The 20,173-nt window shown below is 50.0% G+C and overlaps 2 protein-coding genes across 4 annotated transcripts in view; one reads left to right on the forward strand and one right to left on the reverse strand.

Moving 5' to 3' along the window:
• ZNF711 (zinc finger protein 711) overlaps window positions 1–7,845 on the forward strand; it is a 33,555-nt gene extending 25,710 nt beyond the window's left edge. For all 3 annotated transcript variants that reach the window (XM_068157660.1, XM_068157662.1, XM_068157661.1), the window contains exons 10-12: window positions 325–444; window positions 1,671–1,831; window positions 7,021–7,845. The gene's annotated coding sequence lies outside the window, so the exon portion shown is untranslated. The remainder of the gene's footprint in view (window positions 1–324; window positions 445–1,670; window positions 1,832–7,020) is intronic.
• On the reverse strand, window positions 878–19,784 carry POF1B (POF1B actin binding protein). Its single transcript, XM_068157665.1, has 15 exons — window positions 19,234–19,784; window positions 13,675–13,713; window positions 13,125–13,226; window positions 12,203–12,418; window positions 10,836–10,966; window positions 10,327–10,354; window positions 9,324–9,398; window positions 6,815–6,907; window positions 6,212–6,325; window positions 5,928–6,080; window positions 5,703–5,813; window positions 3,799–3,927; window positions 3,483–3,556; window positions 3,078–3,192; window positions 878–2,000 (listed from the first exon to the last, which is right to left on the reverse strand). Exons 1-15 carry the CDS (start codon window positions 19,726–19,728, stop codon window positions 1,995–1,997), a joined length of 1,881 nt encoding a protein of 626 aa, XP_068013766.1. The 5' UTR covers window positions 19,729–19,784; the 3' UTR covers window positions 878–1,994.
• Window positions 19,785–20,173: the final 389 nt, after the last annotated feature.

The following is a 20,173-nucleotide window of genomic DNA, read 5'->3' on the forward strand; positions in this document are numbered from 1 at the left end:
TGTGTTTTTCAAGATGCAGGAGGGGAATAGTGGTTGGAAACCCCACAACTGCAGTGGTTTATTACCAACAGTGGTGCAGCTATGAGCAGGTGTGAAGGACTCGAAGCAGGTAGAGACTGGTGCAATCTTCTGTGTGTGAGCCCTGCTTTTTGTGCTGGCTGGGTGGAGAAGCCAGGCTGTTGCACATAGCAGGATGGTTACAGGCAGCCTTGCCCAGTGTGAAGTCTCAAGGTCAGTTGCCACTTCTCTTTCACTGGCTTCACTGCCTGAGCAGTTTGAGCATTTCTTTCTTCTTTACTAATTGTTTGTCTCTTCTCCTTGCAGCATATGGACAGTGAAACCCAGCTAGGAAGGACTGGAAACAAGGACTGGCAGGAGAGGAGAAGCCTTGAGCCTTAACCCACAGAGTGTTAAGGTTAATGGTGATCATGGAAAAGCCCTGCAGTAAGTCAGCAAATTCCTTTGTGGCTTTTTCACTCAGGGTAACTCCACAGCTAAGCAGAGATAGCAGTGTGGTGGCATTAAACACTGGGTGGTTTTCCTCCTTTATCATTTAGGTCACTACAGTCATTCAAGGGCAGTGTAGCTAGAATGGTTTATTGGGCTAGAATACACTGGTCCTATTCTGTGCAATTAGTACATGAACTCTGTGGTTTCTGTGCCACCTCACTGCTACAGAGAGCAGTGAGCTGTTCTAGAATCCAGGCAGTGCTGACTTCTGAATGAGGAGTGCTCTCCCCTCTATAGTATTTAACTAATTACAGCCTCTTTGTGTAGCGTTAGGCTCAAGTGATTGCTGTTTGAGGGTGCAAACCACCTCACCCCAGCCCCTCCAGCCTACCCCTCAGACAGATGCTTCCCATACAGACAGACATGATTCAGCAAGTTCCACTTTGGTTTATTGTAAGACAGTTCCACTTAGCTCCAGCATTCTTTCACCCTGCAAGGTTGATACATGTTACTTGTGAATGGAAAGCTATGGCTGCAGAAAGCAAAGCAAGAACCCCCTGAGGAAGAGCTAGCACCTTTGATTGCATAGTTTAAAGTCCCCCCCTATGATTCCCTGCACGGTGTTGCTTAGGCAACTATTCAATTATCAACAGCAGCTCATTCTAAGAGAAGTTCTGTGGTCCTGCAAGGAGCAAAAGTTGGCAGTGGAGGGCTGGTCTGATAATGAGTCTGTGAGCTATTTCCATACTGTTTCACACCAAGGTCTTGACATTTTCAAGCCCAGCAAATACTTAAGGCTGCTTTGGGGCCTTACAGAGGTTCAGCTAAGGTCCATCACCTGTGAGGGCAATGATGTTCTCTGGAACCAGCACCTGCCCTACCATGGTGCTGAGCCAGGGAACTCTGGTATGGGCCAGGGCAGTAGCTCAGGGTGAGTTGTTGTAGAGCTGTAGTACATTCAGGATCTTCCCTGTGTGTTCTAGCTTCCCAGCCACAGGCAGGTGTAAGCAGCTTTCAGTGAGGTACTCCTAAGGTTTCTCCTGATGGCAGTGTCTGGGTTTGCTCCATCTCCACTAGGCAGCGGCAGATAACCAGCAGCCTGTGACTGTGCTGAAAGCAGCCCCTTGCTCTGGTGGGATGCAGAGCAAGTGGCAGGAGAGGAGAGTATGGCAAATAGTGCAAAGAGTGAAGGTCTCAGACGGCTTCCTTTTGTCTCTTAGATTGTTTCAGTGGCTGAAGAACAGAAGTTAAGCATGCCAAGAAGAGAAGTCCACACAGGCAGGGCCTGCTGCTGTCACCTGAGCAGAGCGTGTGAACAAGCACAAGTGTACTTTACGTGGCTGGCAGTGGCAGACTGGGACACGGGTAACAGTTCTTCAAGGTGAGAGGATCTGTGTTCTCCATCTTCATGCTTCCTTGCCTTTAACATGTTCTCCAGACTTTTCCCTATCAGACTGAATCATTTTGGATGCAGAATAGCAGAAAGTAAAGCAGTTTTAATTGTTGTTAACTCCTTGGAGCAGCTGATAGCTGAGAGTTCTCTTTCATTCCTGGAAGAACCAAGTGTCTTGTTAGAAGGAGACACAGACATTCCAGTCCAATAAACCACTCCTGCCAGCTCCCTAAAGCCTGTCTCTTATCATCCTGGCCTCCCACAATGCAGAGCACACAACTCCTTTCCATGTATTTATAATGGAAAGTGTGAGTAACTTTTCCAGGGAGCTAGGAAGGAGGCAGCTTCCACTTCCTTTGTGTCATTTCTTTATTAAAGTCCTTGACAGTTAGCCCCGAGGGTTACTTGAGGTCAAAGTCCCCCCTCTGGGACCGCGCTGGGGCTATTTACTTGAGGTCACAATGCACCAGGATGACTTTCAGTGCTCAGCAGCAATGCACTGCCGTTTGCTAGTGACTTCTACCTTTTATGTTGTTAGCCCACTGCAGAGCACACCAGATGTTTGACCCTGCTCTGCTCAGGCTGCTCCCAACACCTCTCATGTCCTTGGTCATATCCCTTCAAAGCTACTCACTCAGCACTGCTGTAGCTGTGCTGCTCTTTCTCAGGTCTCCCCCTTGCACTCAGTGTTGGCAGTAGTGCCGTGTGCCTTTGTGACAGCAGCAGCTTCTGCAGGCCTCTTCCTTCTCTTCCTACTCTGAATCGCTCCTTAAAGCATCGCTGCTTTTCCGGGGCTCCTGGGTTAGTCACTGCCCTGCCTCTTTGTCAGTATCAGGGAGGTGGTGCTTACTAGTCACACAGCTGCTTCAGAGGAACGCTGCCCGCCCACAATAACGCCCTCACCCGAGAGCACAACAGGGATAAAGTTCTGCCCAACTATCTTCCCTGTCCCGAGATGCCCGAAGACTGCCCTGTGCCTGCGGGCAGAGACTGCTGTCGGCAAAGCCACTGCTTTTGTGCAAAGCATTTGCGTGTCAGGGAGCACAACAAAAGGTTCTTTCATGTCTACCCCACCCCGCAATTAACTACTTCAGTGCAACAGACAAGTCAGGTCCTTGACTTCAATCACTTTGCTGTTGGCAGCCAAGTTCAACTCAAGCTGGGGCTCTTTGAAGTTCCACTGGATATTTGGGAATCGCAGAGACGGCAGAAGTCAGTCTCTGGCTGTACTCACATGTTTCCAGATCTCTCCAGTCCTCTCAATTACGATAGTTTGTGATTTATTGACTGGTGATGTGACCTTGTAGTCATCAGACAGGAGACCCAGGATCGGATACTGATTCCTGTACCTGTAGTAAGGAGAGTTGCAAACTTGTGAACTGAGATCTGCACACCCCTGACTGCTCTCACCAGAGTCCTTCTAGCCATTAACCCCCAAAGGTTTTTCCACTAGTGACTAAGTAGCTAACGCAGACGTTTAGATGGCCACCCCTCCAATCACTGTCACAGTGCTGAGCACTGAACCCTCCCCCTGAGAACCTCTCTGCACGTTTCCCCCAGGAGGGTAGGGTCAGGCCCTTGGCTAACAGAGGCTCTACAACAACAGTGGGAGGTAGTTCAAGGTGAATAAGCACATTACTTCTTGGTGATGATGGCTGTCACACCAGGGGACTGATTGCCTGATAATTTCTCTTGCTTCAGTCGGAAGAGGTCCTGAGAAAACCAAAAGCAAGCATTCAGGTGAAGTCAGTCGTGTTTCCTGCAGTGGTAGTTCACTAAGTCACAACACAGGAATTCAGGGAGCAGCCCATAGTCTGTCCTCCTAAAAGACTGGCAGAGGAAGAGTCTTAACCCTGCTCCCTAAACCAGGGGAGTGCAAGTGACTTCCAGGTGAGTTTCCACCTGCAGAGGAAGCAGAGGCTCAAGCAGAAAACCTCAGAATTGTTTTGTTTTACCTCTTGCTGCTGTTTGATAAAAGCCTCCTTCTCCTCCAACATGGATGTCAGTTCATGCAGCCTTATTTGCAAGTCACTGTTGCTCCCCTCTCTCCTTGAGATATCTTGCTGGAATTGGCATAACTGGCTCTGGAGAACAGGTGGTAAGGAGTGGTTAGGTGCCTGCTGTGCTTGCAGGGCCCTCTCAGTACACATCCAGGACTTTGGGTGTCTTTTTTTCCATTCAAACCATGAGAGTGAGACCCCGTGAGTGTCAGACCCAGTGCTGAGCTGCACAGTGAATTCCTAAAGTGCCAGCTGCACTGAATGCTCCCCAGCATCACTTCAGTATCTTACAACTAAAGTGCCAGCTGCACTGAATGCTCCCCAGTATCACTTCAGTATCTTACAACTAAAGTGCCAGCTGCACTGAATGCTCCCCAGCATCACTTCAGTATCTTACAACTGCCTAAAGCTGATCCAGCACAAAAGCTGCACTGGCTTTCAGGGTGGTCAAATATTACTGCAGTGTTTTAAGTGAGAGATGTTTCCCACAGACAGCCTGGTTGGGGTTTATTGTTTTCTGTCGGGTGTCCTTTGGCTTCTTTCTTCAGCAGGACACACAAAACCTCTCTCCAGGAAAGACTGCTGGCCTGATTAATCCCCAGCTGCTACCTCTAAGGAATTCACAGAATCATAGAATGGCTCAGGTTGGAAGGAACCTTAGAGATCACCTACTCCAACTTCCCCACCACGGGCAGAGACACCTCTCAGCTAGACTCAGCTGCTCAAGGCCTCATCCAACCTGGCCTTGAATACCCTCAGGGAGGAGGCAGCCACAGCCTCCCTAGGCAGCCTATTCCAGTGTCTCACAACCCTCTTACTGAAGAGCTTTTTCTAAGCTCCAGTCTAACCCTGCTCTCCATCAGCTTCAAACCATTCCCCCTTGTCCTGTCTCTAGACACCCTCATGGAAAGTCCCTCTGCAGCTTTCCTGTAGGATCCCTTCAGGGACTGGAATTATTTGTTTTTCCTCCAAACCACCACCCTAAGTGTTTCTGAGCACTCTTTAGTGTCTGTGTATAAAGGAACTGCAGAGCCAAAAGGCAGCCACCAAGTCCCTGCAGCAGCTCTTCCCTGTTCCTCATTCAGAGAGCACAACCACCCCAGGTAATGCTACAGGCTGGGGACAGGGTGGCTGGAGAGCAGCCAGGCATAAAGAGACCTAGGGGTGCTGGTTGACAGCTGGCTGAACAGGAGCCAGCACTGTGCCCAGGTGGCCAAGAAGGCCAAGGGCATCCTGGCCTGCATCAGAAATAGTGTGGCCAGCAGGAGCAGGGAAGTCATTGTGCCCTGTGCTCAGCACTGGTTAGGCCACAGCTTGAGTCCTGTGTCCCTCAATTTAAGAAGTACATTGAGACTCTTGAGTGTGTCCAGAGAAGGGCAATGAGGCTGGGGAGAGGCCTCGAGCATAAGCCCCATGAGGAGAGGCTGAGGGAGCTGGGGGTGTTTAGCCTGGAGAAGAGGCTCAGGGGAGACCTCATTGCTCTCTACAACTACCTGAAGGGAGATTATAGCCAGGTGGGGGGTGGTCTCTTCTCCCAGGCAAGCAGAACAAGAGGACACAGTCTCAAGCTGTGCCAGGGAGGGTTTAGGTTCAAGGTGAAGAGAAAGTTCTTCAAAGAAAGAGTAATTGGCCATTGGAATGTGCTGCCCAGAGAGGTGGTGGAGTCCCTGTCCCTGCAGGTAGAAGTCCCTAAAAGGGACTGGATGTGGCACTTGGAGCCATGGTTTAGTTAGTCAGGAGGTGCTGGGTGCTAGGTTGGGCTTGATGATCTCTGAGGTCTTTTCCAACCTTTTTGATTCTATGATTCTTTGCCTGCAGTCAGCCAGGGCAGGAGCACACCCCCAGGTCAGCCAACTCACCCTGAGATTGCGGATCTCCCGGTCCTTGTCCTCCCTCAGGTTATTGATCATCTCCACATAGCGGCTGGAGAGCTCATCTGTGCTGGTCTGCAGGGCTGGGCTGGAGCAGGCCTACAGGCAATGCAAGAGCTTACTTTTAGAAGTGGATTTGTTCTCAGTTTTGATAGGCCAATGCAGCTGTGTCTGCGAGTGCCAGCTGCCACCCCAGAACAGGCAGGCTGTTACCTGCAGCCTGAGGCTCTGCAGCTCCTGCTCCAGGGCTCGCTTGCTGTACTCCAGCTCCTTCAGCTGACACTCCTTGTCCCCTTCGCTCAGCCGCAGCGACAGCAGCTGCTCCTCCAGAGAGCAGCACTTGGCACTGCTGTCTCTGAGCACTTGCTGGGAAGCACAGGAGAGGGATGAATGCAGGGAGAGGGCCGCCCACACCCCACAGCAGGTGGCAGTTACAGACTCAGAAGGCAGCTCCCGTCTGGCTTGTGGCTGTCTAATAAGCCAGGGTTCAGCTTTACCTGCTGCTGGCGGTTGTTCTCTCGCAGGGAAGCCAGCATGGTTTCGTACTCTTTCACCTGGGAATCCTTAAAAGCCAAATCCTTCTTAAGCAAGACATTGTCAGTTTCTAGCTTCTGTAAGACAAAATTGTTCCTGGTCAGTAGCTGCAATGTTTCAGTGACCTTCTCCCGTATTTGCGGTGCAACCACTGAATAATCTGTAAGGGAAGTTTTGGGAGTGAGAAAATGTCCTCCTTGTTCAAGTGTGGGTTTGTAAGTGCAGAGCACACAGCTGCCTTTCAGCTGGCTTTGTGTGGGGTGTTCAGCTACAGCCACATAGATGATCTGTGCACCGCAGCTACCAGTTCAGAGCTCTCCATCAGTCTCACTCAGCAGAGGCTTTTCTTCCCTTGGGAGTATTTGGGGGTTTTAGGCTGCAAATTGAGCCCCTGAAACCTCATCCACTGTACAGGTCTGGCAGGTCCATCAATGAACAAACCAGCCACTGCCATTAGAGCAGCTGGAATCCTGGACTCCACCATTTCAATTTCATCCTAACAAACTTCCCACTGACAGGTAAGAACCAAAGGGCTGAGGCCAGGGGCAGTGGTAACGGTGGCTTACCCCCAGGTCATCCTGCAGGTGGCAAAGCTCCTCCCGTAAGTTCTTGAAGGTGGAAAGCACAAGCCTCAGGGATTTATCTGATGTCACTCTCATCTAGGAGGGGGAAAGATAACAGTGTGTTCAGCTGAATGAGTAAGCTTTGTTTACAGCACGCTTGGCAGCTGCTCCACAGCTGAAAATAACTTGGACTCTTGGCACTGTTGCAGGGCACTCTTTGAAGCATGCAGAGGTCCCACACAGAAACAACCTTCCTGCACTTTGTTCTGCAGATGGCATCCTTCTGCAGCTACAGCCTCGGAGGGGAAGGAACAAGGGAGTGCAGACCTGCATCTGAACACCAATGAAGGGAAAATACAGGTGCTAGTACTACACAGCCTGAGCTTGGTGACTTACACTGATTAAAACCCAATCCTGCCCTAGCTGAGAAGCCAGAGGAGCGAGGCATCATCTCTGGGATCTGGCAAAGCACACTTGCAGCCCCGGGGCAGGGGAATTTACTTACAATTAAAAGCATTTAAATAAAAAAGCAACACACAACCAACTCCTCCCTTTGAAAGGAAAAGGATCCCAAAGATGAAAGGAGCCAACTGCGTGGAAAGGAAAGGCCTCTGCACAACACCCTAGCCCTGCTCTCCAGCAGCTCTGGGCTGATTCCTGTCAAACAGAACTGTTGCAGTTCCTGATACTTTGCTAATGTTTGAAAGAAAAACAGATTTGTGAAGAACCCACAAAGTAATTCCTCAAGTTCTGACTCCTCTGGAGGGGCTGAATACTGTGTGCAGAAGGTGGGGGTTGTACTATGGACAAAATGAGCTCCTCCTGTCTCCTCCTCTCCTAACTTCCCTAAGCTTTACTTGTGGACCACGGGGGTGGAGGAAAGCTGTCAGCTCTCCCTCCACCTGGTGATGAACCTTTCCCTATCTTTCTGTCCCCACTGCTGCCATTATGTGACTGAGGCTTCAAAAACCAAAATCATTTCCTGTGTAACTCACTTTGTTTGTTTATTAAAGTGGAATTTCAGTTCTGACTCAGAGTGTTGTTGGGCTTATTGTGAGCCAGTTTTAAGAGTGGATTGAAAGAAGGGATTTAGTCGAAAGGGTTGAATTTAGAACACAAAACAGAAGTAAATCTCCCCTCAGCCTTACTTCCTGCTAAAGGTTGCTAAATTCCAGAGCTGTGACATACTTTTACAGTGACATTCTCCATGTTCTTAGCCTCTGGGTGTAGCCAGCAGAGTCTTTGAGCAGTGTGACAGCTGGCTCTGAGTCCTGCTCCATGTGAAAACATTCCAGAGATAACTGAGAGGCCTTCGGGGTCTGTAGGCCCACAGCACACTGTCTGTATGCTGACAAGATCTGCTTCCCCAAAGGCATTTTAGCTGCTTTGTTTTAAGCATAGGTGTGAGAATGTAAAACCAGCTGGACTTAAGTGCAAACAGGAAAGATGGGGTTCAGCTCCTTCACACACACAGAGCTGAACCAGCTTCCTGAGGTGGTGCTCATGTCAGTGTCCATCTCCACCGTAAAACAATCATTCAAGTTGGAAGGGATCTGGGAGGTCCCCTTGTCCTACCCTGCTCTGAGCAGGCTCAGCTGTGAAGTCAGTGCAGGTTGCTCATTCATAACTTGACTCAAATTTACTTTTTACCAGGAAGTGATTCTGTGCTGCAGCTCCCAGGTAGGATCACCTTGCCCCTCTCTCAGGGAGGCCAGCTCCAGATACATCTGCTGAGCAGTGGGGATTGTTTGGGCTCCTGTCCCGACACACCATGTACCAAATGGTTCTGCAGTGGCCAGTGGAATTCATGCTACAGCACTGGGTTTAGTGTTTCACCAAAGGCAAGGGCCAGTTCCAATCAGCCACCTGCAGCACTTCAGAAACAATACAGAGCATGCTGCAGGGAGTGTTAGAGTGCTGGGAAGAACAAAATCAGCCCTTGACAGAAGCTGGCAGTGGTGGCTGCCTGCTTACAGCCAGGTCATGGGGCTGGGGATGAAAAAGGCAGAGTGAGCTACTTGGGAGCTGAATAATGAAATCAGACAAAACTTACAAAGGGAACCTGAACAGAAATGGTTAACTTTTGTTACCTCAGAATTAAAGTTGTGTTGAGGTTTTTAACCAGAACATTTGTGAAAGGTGAGACCTAAGGCATCAGCACTGCTTGCAGCTGGCAATGGGGACCCAGTTCAGTGTGCAGCAAAGCACCCCCTGTTTGCCATCAGGCAAAGCATTAACATACAACACAACAAATAAAAGGTTACAGATCTGCATTCTCCTACAGCTGGGCCAAAGCCAAGCTGGTTCCCAGCAAGGCTACAAGAAAGCACCACTGAAGCTGTTTGAAATGCACCAGCAGTGCATGGAACCAACTGCCACACCGTGGCACTGGGAGCACTACACAAATGAAAGAGCAGAGAGCAAGGCACATTAGGTGCAACATCCCCAGCAAGCCAGCTGCCACTGTTTGATGTTACTAGAGGCTTACACATCCTCTCCACCCCCCTGGTACCTGGAGGAGATAGCGAATCTGCTGCTTTGTCGCCTCAGACAGTCCTTTAGGAATTAATTCTTCAATATCTTCAGTCTAGGCAAAGGGAGGAGAGGGGAGACATCTTGATGAAGAATTTTGCCTGGTAGATCATAATGTGCTTTCTTCATTAATTACATAGCTCTACTATGCAAAACATCTTAGTACAAGGCAAATAAGAGTGAAAACAGATCAAAGTATCCAGAAAAGCTCCACAGTCTGCTCTGTGGGGCACAGACAAACAGAGATGAAGCGATACATGAAGCATGTATTCAAATTCCTGAGTAACATCTGGTGTGAAGGCAGCGTTCAAACCAGTCAGGAAAACAGCTGACACTAAAGCAGAGCTCCCAGCAGTCTGGGATAGGTAGGAGCATATCTCCTGTTCCTGAAGATGAGCAGCTGTCACAGGAGATTCTGGCAGTGATGAAGTGCCACTGCCTCAAGTGATTTCACTCCTGCCCTAGCACAATGCCCTTGAAAACAAGAGAGGTGCTGATGCTTCTGCCCTGGCCCATGCAGGGAAGTGAGCTGTCTGCAGAGGCAGCCTGCTGCCAGCTGCTGTCCCTCTCCTCTGTGACAGGCACTGCTCGGCACTCCCTGCTGTGATGGCAGCTTTACTGGCCAGAGAGTGGAAGAGTCTTTGCAGAAACAAGAGGTGGAAGCAGAGGGAGCTGTGCAAGTTTGCTTACAGTGCAGCCATTATTGGCACAACAGGAAAGACTGCCAACATTTGACTCTCATGCTGGAATAATGCAAATTCACCTTTCCTTTCACTGTGATCCCATTTGCAAATCCAGGCCTAGCAGCAAGTTTCAGGTTCTGATGTTACTTACAAGCAGAGATCATTAACTAACAAAGCATCCCTCATCTAAACTGGCTTGGCTTAATTTGCTGGAAGATCCACACCATTGTTGTTGACACTCCATGCCAGGGAGCAGCTCAGCAAGAGCACACCTGATGCCTACCTGGCACTGATGCCTACCTGGCACGTGAATTCAATGTCCTGGTTCCTGTAAAACAGACAACATCCAAGGGAACAGTTAGCAACAGCTTCTTGAGAACTTTAATCCTGAGAAAAGAACCCAAGCCCACATTCACAGCCATAGGAAGGTTAAAGCATAGAGCAAGGAAGGTTCTTTATCAGATTAGGAGCTGTCACCTTCCTTTTAAGGTGCTTGGCAACACCATTCTCTAAGGAGACTGGGATGCTACCAGCAGCACACTTGAGCCAGGCCAACTCTCTCTGCTTCTTTGGGCACTCCCCCAATTATGCTTGGTTAACCAACCTGCATTTTAATTGTCTGGTAATGGTTTACCCAGAGCTAAGCTGCCGTTTACTGACGTGCCTGGAGCGTTTCCTTTGCAGTCAGGTCTTTTGTAATACTTAAATTCTGCTCTTCCCCTGTTGTGGGACCACTCTTCTTTCAGTGACTTGGAGAGCACCTTCTCCACAGAAACACAGAACTGACACAACAAATGTAATGCCAATACCTTCCTCCTATCTTCTCCACGTGCTGCAGCAAACAGCTGTGCAGGTCATTGGTCTTGCGGCTCAGCTCTGCCAGGAGCTCGCCAAAGTAGCGGCAGTCCAGCTGGTCCTTGTTCTCCTGAGAGCCATTGACCTGGCAGGAGACAGGCAAGATCAGCACTGAAAGCTCAACACAAAGATGCTACAAGCAGGATGGACATGGTTATGTTTCCCCCTACTGATTTGCAATTTCTTTACACCATTGTTTTCCTTGCTGTGGAGCCTTGCAGGCCTCCTGGTTCCCGGTGAACCGTGCTGAAATATAGCACTTCCTTCACAGCAAGAAAGAGGTAAAGCAGCATCTTCTGCAGCCATGTCATCAGCACCATGCTGCTACAGAGAGCACTGACAGGACATCTCGTGACTATCCACACCTCCAGAGCTGCAGGGTGTAAAATGCCTGTGGGCAGCACCCAGATCACACCAGCCAGGTGCCAGACTGCCCACTGCTAACAGGGCTTTGTATCGCCACAGCTCAAGCGCCTCTGGCTGCGAACAACAAAGGACTTCAACAGCAACCCCAACTGACTGTCTGCACCCAGGCTGCTCTACAGGAGTGTCTGGCTACAGAGGATTCCACATAGGTCTACCACTGATGTGACCAACTATGTCTTGCCACCTGTATATTGAATGATGCTTTGGAAGGACTGCTATGCTCCCTCTCCACTGGAATAACCCTGCCTGTGTGTAGTGAGCCTCTTGTAGCCCTTAGAAACAACAGAATTTGCAGCCTTTTGTAAATCAGAGGGCAAAGGAAAGTAATTTTGTGCTTCCAGTGAACCTACATCAAATACTTCTAACCCAGTTGAAATGTATTTGAGGTTCTTATTGACCAGTTTAAGCAGAAAACAATCCTGAACTGCTGCATGTCCATCAAGTACTGGATCTCTCCTCCCAAACCAGAGGCACATGCCAGGCACTGCTCAGGCTGTGCTGTGTAGACTGACAGATGAAGCCTGACTCAACCAATGGGTAAGACTTAAGACATTCAAAGGACCACAGAATGATGCTCAGTCAGTACACCTACAACAAGAAACAGGATACCCCACCTGGAACAGTTTGGGGTTGGGGTTTTTCCCCCCCAACAGCCTGTGACAGAGTCTGGGACAGCTCTAGACCATGTCTGCAATACAAAGAAGTTACCTGCTGTAGATGCAGACTCTGCTGTTTCACTTACAGTAGGTGTATGGGGCTGAATTCCCTGCTAGGAGTCTGAACAAAAACTCTAGAGGTCATGGATTAGCAATTTGATCTCTCTCTAAAGAGGGAGAGCTGCAAACAGAACCAAAAGCCACTGCTAGCAGTCACCCACTCAGCGACGGCCGCTTACCGGTTCGCAGGTTTGAACTGTCACCCTCCTTATGCTGTTCCCTCTGCAGTCATCGCTCACACAGACTGGAAAGACTTCACTGGGGCTGCTGGTCTGTGTCTGCTGGCACTGGTGAGTGACTTGGGACTGCTCAGAGTGCTGGCAGGGCTGGGCAACATAGCAGTGATCACTTTGCTGGGAGAGCTGAGACTGCTGGGAAAACTGATACTGCTTCTCCTAGGAACAAGAATGGATCTTTAAGCTGCTGGACACCTCCTGGGGAGAGGGGAGCGTAGTGGGCAGATATAAACACATGAAATGTGGCTTTGCATGCAGAGCCTGGTGGCAGCTTCAGTTATTTTAATAACTCCAATTAAACTGCTTGGTTATTTCCTAACTGACCCCGAGTTTGCCTCACACTTTAACCCCTCAGGGTTGCAATTCCCTAACTCCTCCTGCTGCACCTAAGAGTTTCAGAGCAATAAAAAAGCATTTTTGCTATTGACAACACACCAATTCTAAGGTGACATTTCAGACAGCTTTGCCAACTACATTTTTTCCAAGAATGAGTGAAAAACAGTAATAATTAATCTTTTCAATTCATTCTTTGGTACAAATTGTATTGGTTGCTCTGTTGTGGAGCTACTCCAAGGAGCTGTCAGTCACCACTGAAATGAAGACTGGCAGTGCTAGACGTACCAGAGCAGTTTGCATTGTTAGTCTGATAGAATAAATTCTTAGCAAAAGCACAGCAAGCCTTCCAACTTCTGCTCTCCTCACACACAGAAACTCTTTCAGTTACTTTGGGAATGTGTCCTGTGCCTCAATGAGGCAATTCTCAGGCTGGCTCTAGTTCCCAACGAGAACCAACCAAGGTAACTTTACCTCTCTGCTCCCATCTCCATTTTGTTTAGCAACAGGTAGTACAAAAGGAACAACTTACTTGGAGGGGATTTAACAGCTCATATTTTCTTATTGTCTTCTCATAGATGACATTATTCCCAGGACAGAAATTGCCCCCTCTAAGAAACGGAGATAAAGGCTCCTGTAAAACAGTCAGAAATGTTGTCAAACAGCAAGTTCAGAATTCCTCTCATTTTGACTAAAAAGTGATAGGGAACTTCTGCAATTTGCTGACACAGATACTGGGAGATAGTTCTCTGAGCTATGTGCATTTGAGAGCATGTCAGTTGGGAAGCAAAGTGGCTGTGCTTCCATCTAGACAATGTTTGAAACAAACACAGCACCAGCAGTCAGAATTAGACTCCACTTGCAACGCTACTGAAGTACACGAACAGAGACCTAACCACTGAGAGCAGGAAGCCTGACTGCAGAGTCTGGAGTATTTTCAATCCCCAATAATTTAATCTCTCCCCATCAGAGGTATGGGCCCTGGGACTCCAAAGCATTTAGCATCCCTGGATGAAGGCAGCTGACTACTTCACTGAATCAGGAGAATTAAGGACCAGAACTCCACTGCACAGCTTTCCTACCTGATCAGGATTCTCGATAATAATCCTCCGAATTGTGCCCTGCAAGGAAGCAATAAGCAAAGATTCAGTGACTTGTCCAGAGTCTCTAAAAAATGTCATGCTCAGAGTTTAGGCTAACAAGGATTCCCAAAGCAATCTAGATGTGGCCATCAGCTATGAAGATGTTGAGGTCCACTGACTGAAGCCATTCAGGTGTGCTAAATTCAGGACCTCTCCACCCCATACAGCTCAGCAGTTGTAGTCAGTTACTCTCAGTTGTAAGAGTTGGCTTTTTCTCCATCATCCCCTTGTAAGTCTGAGGGAATCAGTCATTATTTTCTCTGAGTGCCACCAGAGCAGGATACAAATCAGCACTGTCTACCAGCAACTGTGGACACTTCCTTCCATTTCATGGACCACCACTAGTTACAACAGGTTGTACACACTACTTGAAGTCTCCACATCCAGTTCTTCATCCAAGTAATCAAATTCCCCCTGGGTCTAATCAAAGGACTGGGCAATCTGTTAATTTACAATAGGCTATTTATTCCTCCTCACACAGCAAACTTCCAGTGTTCATAATAAATAATTTCTTCTCTTAACCCAGTGTTTGGGAAGTTTATCAGGCTGCAGTTCAGGCTTGGAGACATTCTTAACTAGGTAAGAGCAGCTCTGAAGTAGGTCAGGTTTCCAGTTGTGAGCTGTTGCCTGAGCTTAGGAAGCCTGAAGCGGTTTTCCCCATCTCCCAAGAATGAATCATAACAGCACCAGGAAAGAAAACACAAGTAGAGAAGAAACTGTTTTAGCAGCAATCATAGTAATTAAGAAATCTCAAAACTAACTGCTGCACAAATCCTAGAAGCCTGATTACTCCCCCTCCCACACGCTGTGTACTTGAGGCAGGCCCATCAAGGAAGGGAGCCCACCGATGCCAGCAGTTCTCCCTGTACTGGGACATAACACCAGAGAGAGACAACATGGAGGAGAATGCCCAGCCCAATTCCTACAGCAGCTTTGACATCTACAAAATTGGAATCAAGAAGCAAAATATTTTAAGAGTGAATGTCCACTGGTCCCTCCTTCAGCCCAGTTTCACAGCAGGCACAGCCCTGACTCCCAGCACCTCCTCTGACCCAGCTGACGCAGCCCTGAGCCTCACACCTCTGGCTCTGCCCATCCTGAAGCACTCTGGTGCTACAGCTGGTACCAGAGGGGAGCAGGAATTGCTCCTGGTCAGAGCTGACTACCAGTGCACAGCCCATGAGAACACACTGAGCATTGTGCATGACATTAAAAGCTAAGAAATTGGGCAAACCTGCCTGAACTAAACCATGCTGCCACGGGGCTCTGGAATACGTAACTCCCAGTGGTTTAGAGAGGGGAACGTGTAACATTACTGTGCCTAGGTACCTGTGTCTTCTCAGAGGAGCAGAGTCAGAGCTGACAAGTGCAGAGCACTTTAAGCTGAAATATACTTTTATAGTATTCAAAAGGTGATCTAATCATATGTGCAGTATCACACAGAACCTTGTTTTTAAGATACCCAAACTCTTTCATTTCCAAAGAACTTTGATGCAGATACTTCCCCTGCTCCTTTAGACACAGGGATTTGCCTGCCACTCCTCCTGGACCAGCCAAGCAGGCTGGACTGGCACAGGCTGGGAGGGAGCCCTGTGACGCTGTGCCAGCCTGAACTCCCCACACACAGTTCCCTGCACAGGGAGAAGCCATCTCCAAGGCCTCTGTAGTGGTCCTCTTGACAGCTAAGATGACTTGGGGCTACTTCCATCCATTTCCTCCCATTTCCTCCAGTCCTTTGGAGATGCAACATTTTGTGACTGGAGAAGGATGGGGAGAGCCCAGTGCTGTTGTGGGTTTCGGTGGCATGACCAGGTTTGGGATTTGCAAAGGAGCAGTCATTGTAGGTCTACAAGGACCATTTCAAAGGGCATGTGCTAATGCTTCCATAAGGATTTTTGCTAGTCTTGGGACTGTTTTAATAAGGTTTTTACATTTCAGAAGCAGCATTTGACAGATGTGTCCAGCTATGGTGTGCAAACCACACAAAACAATCAGTACACTCACTTCTATTTCCACACCCCTAAGCTCTAGACAAACCAGTGATTAAGGAAAGAATTTCATCTATGTCAAACCCTTTTGTCCATAAGTTATTGCCTGGCTAATTACAAGCAGCTCAGTCACCTCATCAGAATTTACAAGTTACCTTTGGCAGATGCAACAGGGAAGGAGCAGGCTCTGGTCGAGGGCTGCTGCAAGCAATGCAGACAAATCTGCATGTGGATGTTAAACACTTTTCACAGCAGGGGAGCCTTTAGCACTTCACAGAAACAAAGCTAGCCACAGAAAAATCTTACTCACAAACTTTCTCACAGGGATAGACAATTCCTACAAGGGCCCATCAGGATTTTGCCCCTTGCCCCGCCAGCAGACACCTTGTGTGTAGCACTTCACCCCTGCACTTTCACATGCCCCTAGGGGAAGGGCTCATACATGTAAGCATACTAGAAGAGAAATTTTTCTATACTAAATTCTTCATTTAGATCAAACAGACTAGAGCAAAATCTGGTAGGAATTACTGCAGGTGAAGCCTGCCATGCCCACGAGTAGCATTTTGCTTCTACATCAAGGATAAACCAACATTAGTCCCAAAAAGTAAGGAAAACTGAACCCTGAATCACAAAAAGCCTCTCATGTACCATAGGCACTCATTTCAAATTCTACCTTATTAAGATGTACATAAATGCAACAGAACACACACAACTAATGAAGTGTACAAGAGTGATGCAGACACTGTTATCACTAATCTACAAAGGCTCTGCAGTAGTAAACTAAACATTGCTCCAAGATAGCCCTTTGCCTTATCAACAGTGAGAAGCTAGAAACTACAGCCCTGCACTGCCATTAGCTGAAAATTCCAGTGTTAAGTTAAACCATCGATGTGAATGAGGCATTGGTACACCAGTTCATGCAGCTACATGTGGTCTGCTCACAGGGGAACTAATTCAGCTCTCTGGAGACATCCTGCTCTTCCCAGAACTTCTTTCTGACAACTCCCATTCACCCAAGGTGCTCACTCCCAGCTCACTTCCCTGTTTGCTACTGTTTTCTTCTGTAATAACTTCCCAATAGACTTTATTAAGTACTTTCCCTCTCCACCATTAAATCTGCAACTCACACACAACCTGGTTTGAACTACACCCTCTTTTGTCTTTAAAGTCTAATCCAGCAAAACACTTCAGCAAGAAAATATTTTTCATCAGCACAACTTAATGGATTCAGTGACTGACACAGATGTTGAAAATTAAAACATACTTCATAGAGCAGCGACAACATTCGAGTCTATAATCAAACTGGTCACATACTTATCCAAGCATAGCAAGCCTGGGACTGTAGTATTTATTCTAATGAATATTTAATTAATTGGATGCAGTGCAGACTATCATCTAGCCTAGCTGAGCACATCATTTATCAGGGAGGTGAGAGCCCAGTGTTTACATTCCTGCCCCACACCTTGCGTAAGAGGGATGAACACTTCGGTACAGCAGGACTGTGTCTGTCATACCCAAGCCACATCCACATAAAGCTCTTTGTGAGCAGCACCCTTTCCAAAATGCACAGAATCACAGGATTGTCAGGGGTGGAGGGGACCTCAAAGATCATCTAGTTCCAACCCTGCTGCCATGGCCAGGGACACCTCACACTACAGCAGGTTGCTCACAGCCACATCCAGCCTGGCCTTCAAAACCTCCAGGGATGAGGCTTCCACCACCTCCCTGGGCAACCTGTGCCAGGCTCTCACCACCCCCATGGGGAAGAGCTTTTTCCTAACATTCAACCTGAATCTACCCATTTCTAGTTTTGCTCCATACCCACTAGTCCTGTCACTACCTGACATCCTAAGAAAGAAGCCATCCTGCCAAAGCAGGCAGTCCTGAAACCATGCAAATAGAGCTTTGAAAGGAAAGCGAGCTTTGTATCGGTCTTGATCCCCATGATCTTTGATAGTTAAATACATTTCTACATCAGGAAAACAAATTAAATGGGAGTTCAGCCCAACACACTGCATACAGCATGCCAGTCCCACTTGCATGGGTATCAATGAGAGTCTGATGTATCAAACAGTTCAAAACACAAATTCTGATCTCCTTTTCTCCTCTTGTAGTCAAAGCTGTTCCTTAGTCACTGGTTTCTAGTTTTGTTTGTACGATTTAGCTAAGATGTCAACCAGATATGTTACATTTCCATTAAATTCCACCAATACCTTCAAGCCATTCCCTGAATATACACACAGCAGCAAACCTGCTGAACGACATTGTGGACTTTAAAAGCAAAGCTACATCAAATCCCTACCTGCTTAGCTGTGTGTTGTTAGCATTACCGATTCAAACACAACTATCTAAGCACACACACACCTTGGTATTATATTTACATGAGCAGCGCCAAGTAAGCAGGAACGGGTGTTAGTCTACCTTGCTGGGAAGAGGGGCACCCGGCCTGCAGAATCTCCTGCTCGGGCTGGGATTTTATTGATCCACTGACAAAGCGGGCAGAAATTCACGTTTTCAGAAAGAAATGCAACCCAGACTTGCCAAGCAGGGCAAATATGGAATTGATCAATCCATTCACAATCAAATGACAAGGAGAAATGTAAAGGTAAATTCATTTCAAGTAGTCTTAAAACAGGTTACCAGGGCGTGAAACTCTCCTTAGACGCCTGAGATGGGCTATGTCATTAACTGCTCACTTCAAAGACGAGATCTTCCCTGCGTTTACCTGCCCCACACGGTGAGCCCGGCCGGCGTTGCCGGGACCCCTGCAAGCTATAATCCACCCACCGCTACAGGCTGAAACAAACTGGTACACGCACTGCCAGAGGGAGAGCCCCACTGTGGCTCGAGGGCTACCCACTCCTCTCCCGGGAGGTCGTTGGAGCCGGCAGGGCGCAGCCGGGCCGGGCATCCCCAGAGCAGCGGTGGGGCCGTGAGCAACCCGGGCCGGCCCTGCCCGCCGCAGTCCCCGCTTAGGGGTCTCCTCCGCCGGGACGGAAGAGGCATGGGTTTTCCCGGAGGGTGTTTTATGGAAGGGCTGAGTTTTTAAACGGGTGTCCGTGCTCGAACTGAGGCAGAACGAGTTGTTCAAAGGAAGACCCCGGGGGCACACACGGGGCGGGTCGCGAACGGTTCGGCCGGGCCCGGCCCTGCGGCAGATTGCAGCGCGGGGCTCTCCGCACCGTCCGGCATCGCCGCTACCCCGCGGCAAGAAACCCGGCCCGACCGTTCTCCCTTCTCCGCAGGACACCCGCAGCCTCCCCGCCGTGCCCAGGGGCACAAGGGCATTTGGCCCACGGCCCGGCGCCGGCTTTGCACCCGAGACGGCCTTTGACTGCGACGCCGCCTCGGCGCGGGCAGGAACGGGGCGCGGGCAGGAACGGGGCACGGCGGCGGGAAGAGCCACCGGGCGGCCGGGGGACAGGTGCGCCAGCCGGGACGGGACAGGATTGCAGCGGCCCGGGAGGAAGGACAACGGGGACAGGAGAGATGGCGCTGGCACTCGCCGTACCTGTTGCGGCGGGTCGCAGCCGGAGATGATTTGCTGGTAGCCGTGCGAGCACTCCAGCGGCGAGGCCGCCCGGGAGGAGCAGGACGTGCTCAGCCGCCGGCAGCCCGGGCCGTAGGTGCGCACCCGGTCGTACACTACGCTGCTTTCCTGCTGCTGGTGCGGAGCGGGCTCGAAGCACGGCAGGGGCCGCGGCGGCGGCGGCTCGGGGCAGGGCGGCGGCTCCCGGCACGGCGGGGGCCGCGGCGGGGAGTAAGGGCAGGGCGGCGGGTCCCGGCAGGGCTGCGGTCGTGGCAGCGGCTCCGGGCAGGGCGGCGGCTCCCTGCAGGGCTGGGGTCGACACAGCGGCTCCGAGCAGGAGACGGGCCGCCGGGCGGCCGGTAGCGTGCTGTAGTGCTGCTGGCGCCGGTAGTAGTGGTGCTGCTGCTGCTGCTGCTGCTGCTGCTGGAGTTGCGGCGGCAGCGTGAGGGGCTGCAGCTGCTGCTGGCCCCCGTACATCCCGGCCGCGCTCCGGGACCTAGGGCTCTAGGGGGAGCGGGGTGGCAAATGCAGAAGGCAGTCGGGGCAGGGCGGCGATTAGTACCTGCGAGAGAGCCGCGCCTAGGGCGGGACACACCTTCGGGTGGTAGAGCCCCGCGGCAGCCTCCCCCGCTCCGGGCAGGCGGCCAGAGGGGAGCTGGGCCGCCGCTACCGGCGCGCAGAGCCTGCCCGGGACCACAGGACAGGCGGGACCACAGGACAGGCAGGACCACAGGCCGCTCGGGGTCGTCTCTCGCTTTTCCGCCGGCGGGAGGGCCCAGCAGGGGCGCTACGTGGCATCCCGGACCTCGCGGGTGGGGGCAAGACGGCCCGGGCTCGTTTTGAAGCAGGTTCGCCTTCCTCTCTCACCTTCGAGTCCTGCCTGGAGAAGGACTTGCACTGGCAGATACCGCCCTCGGTTCCA

The sequence above is a fragment of the Melanerpes formicivorus genome, unplaced genomic scaffold (genome assembly GCF_026170545.1).
Source record: "Melanerpes formicivorus ecotype bairdi unplaced genomic scaffold, bMelFor1.0.p_v2 SCAF_37, whole genome shotgun sequence".
NCBI classification, from domain to species: Eukaryota; Metazoa; Chordata; class Aves; order Piciformes; family Picidae; genus Melanerpes; species Melanerpes formicivorus.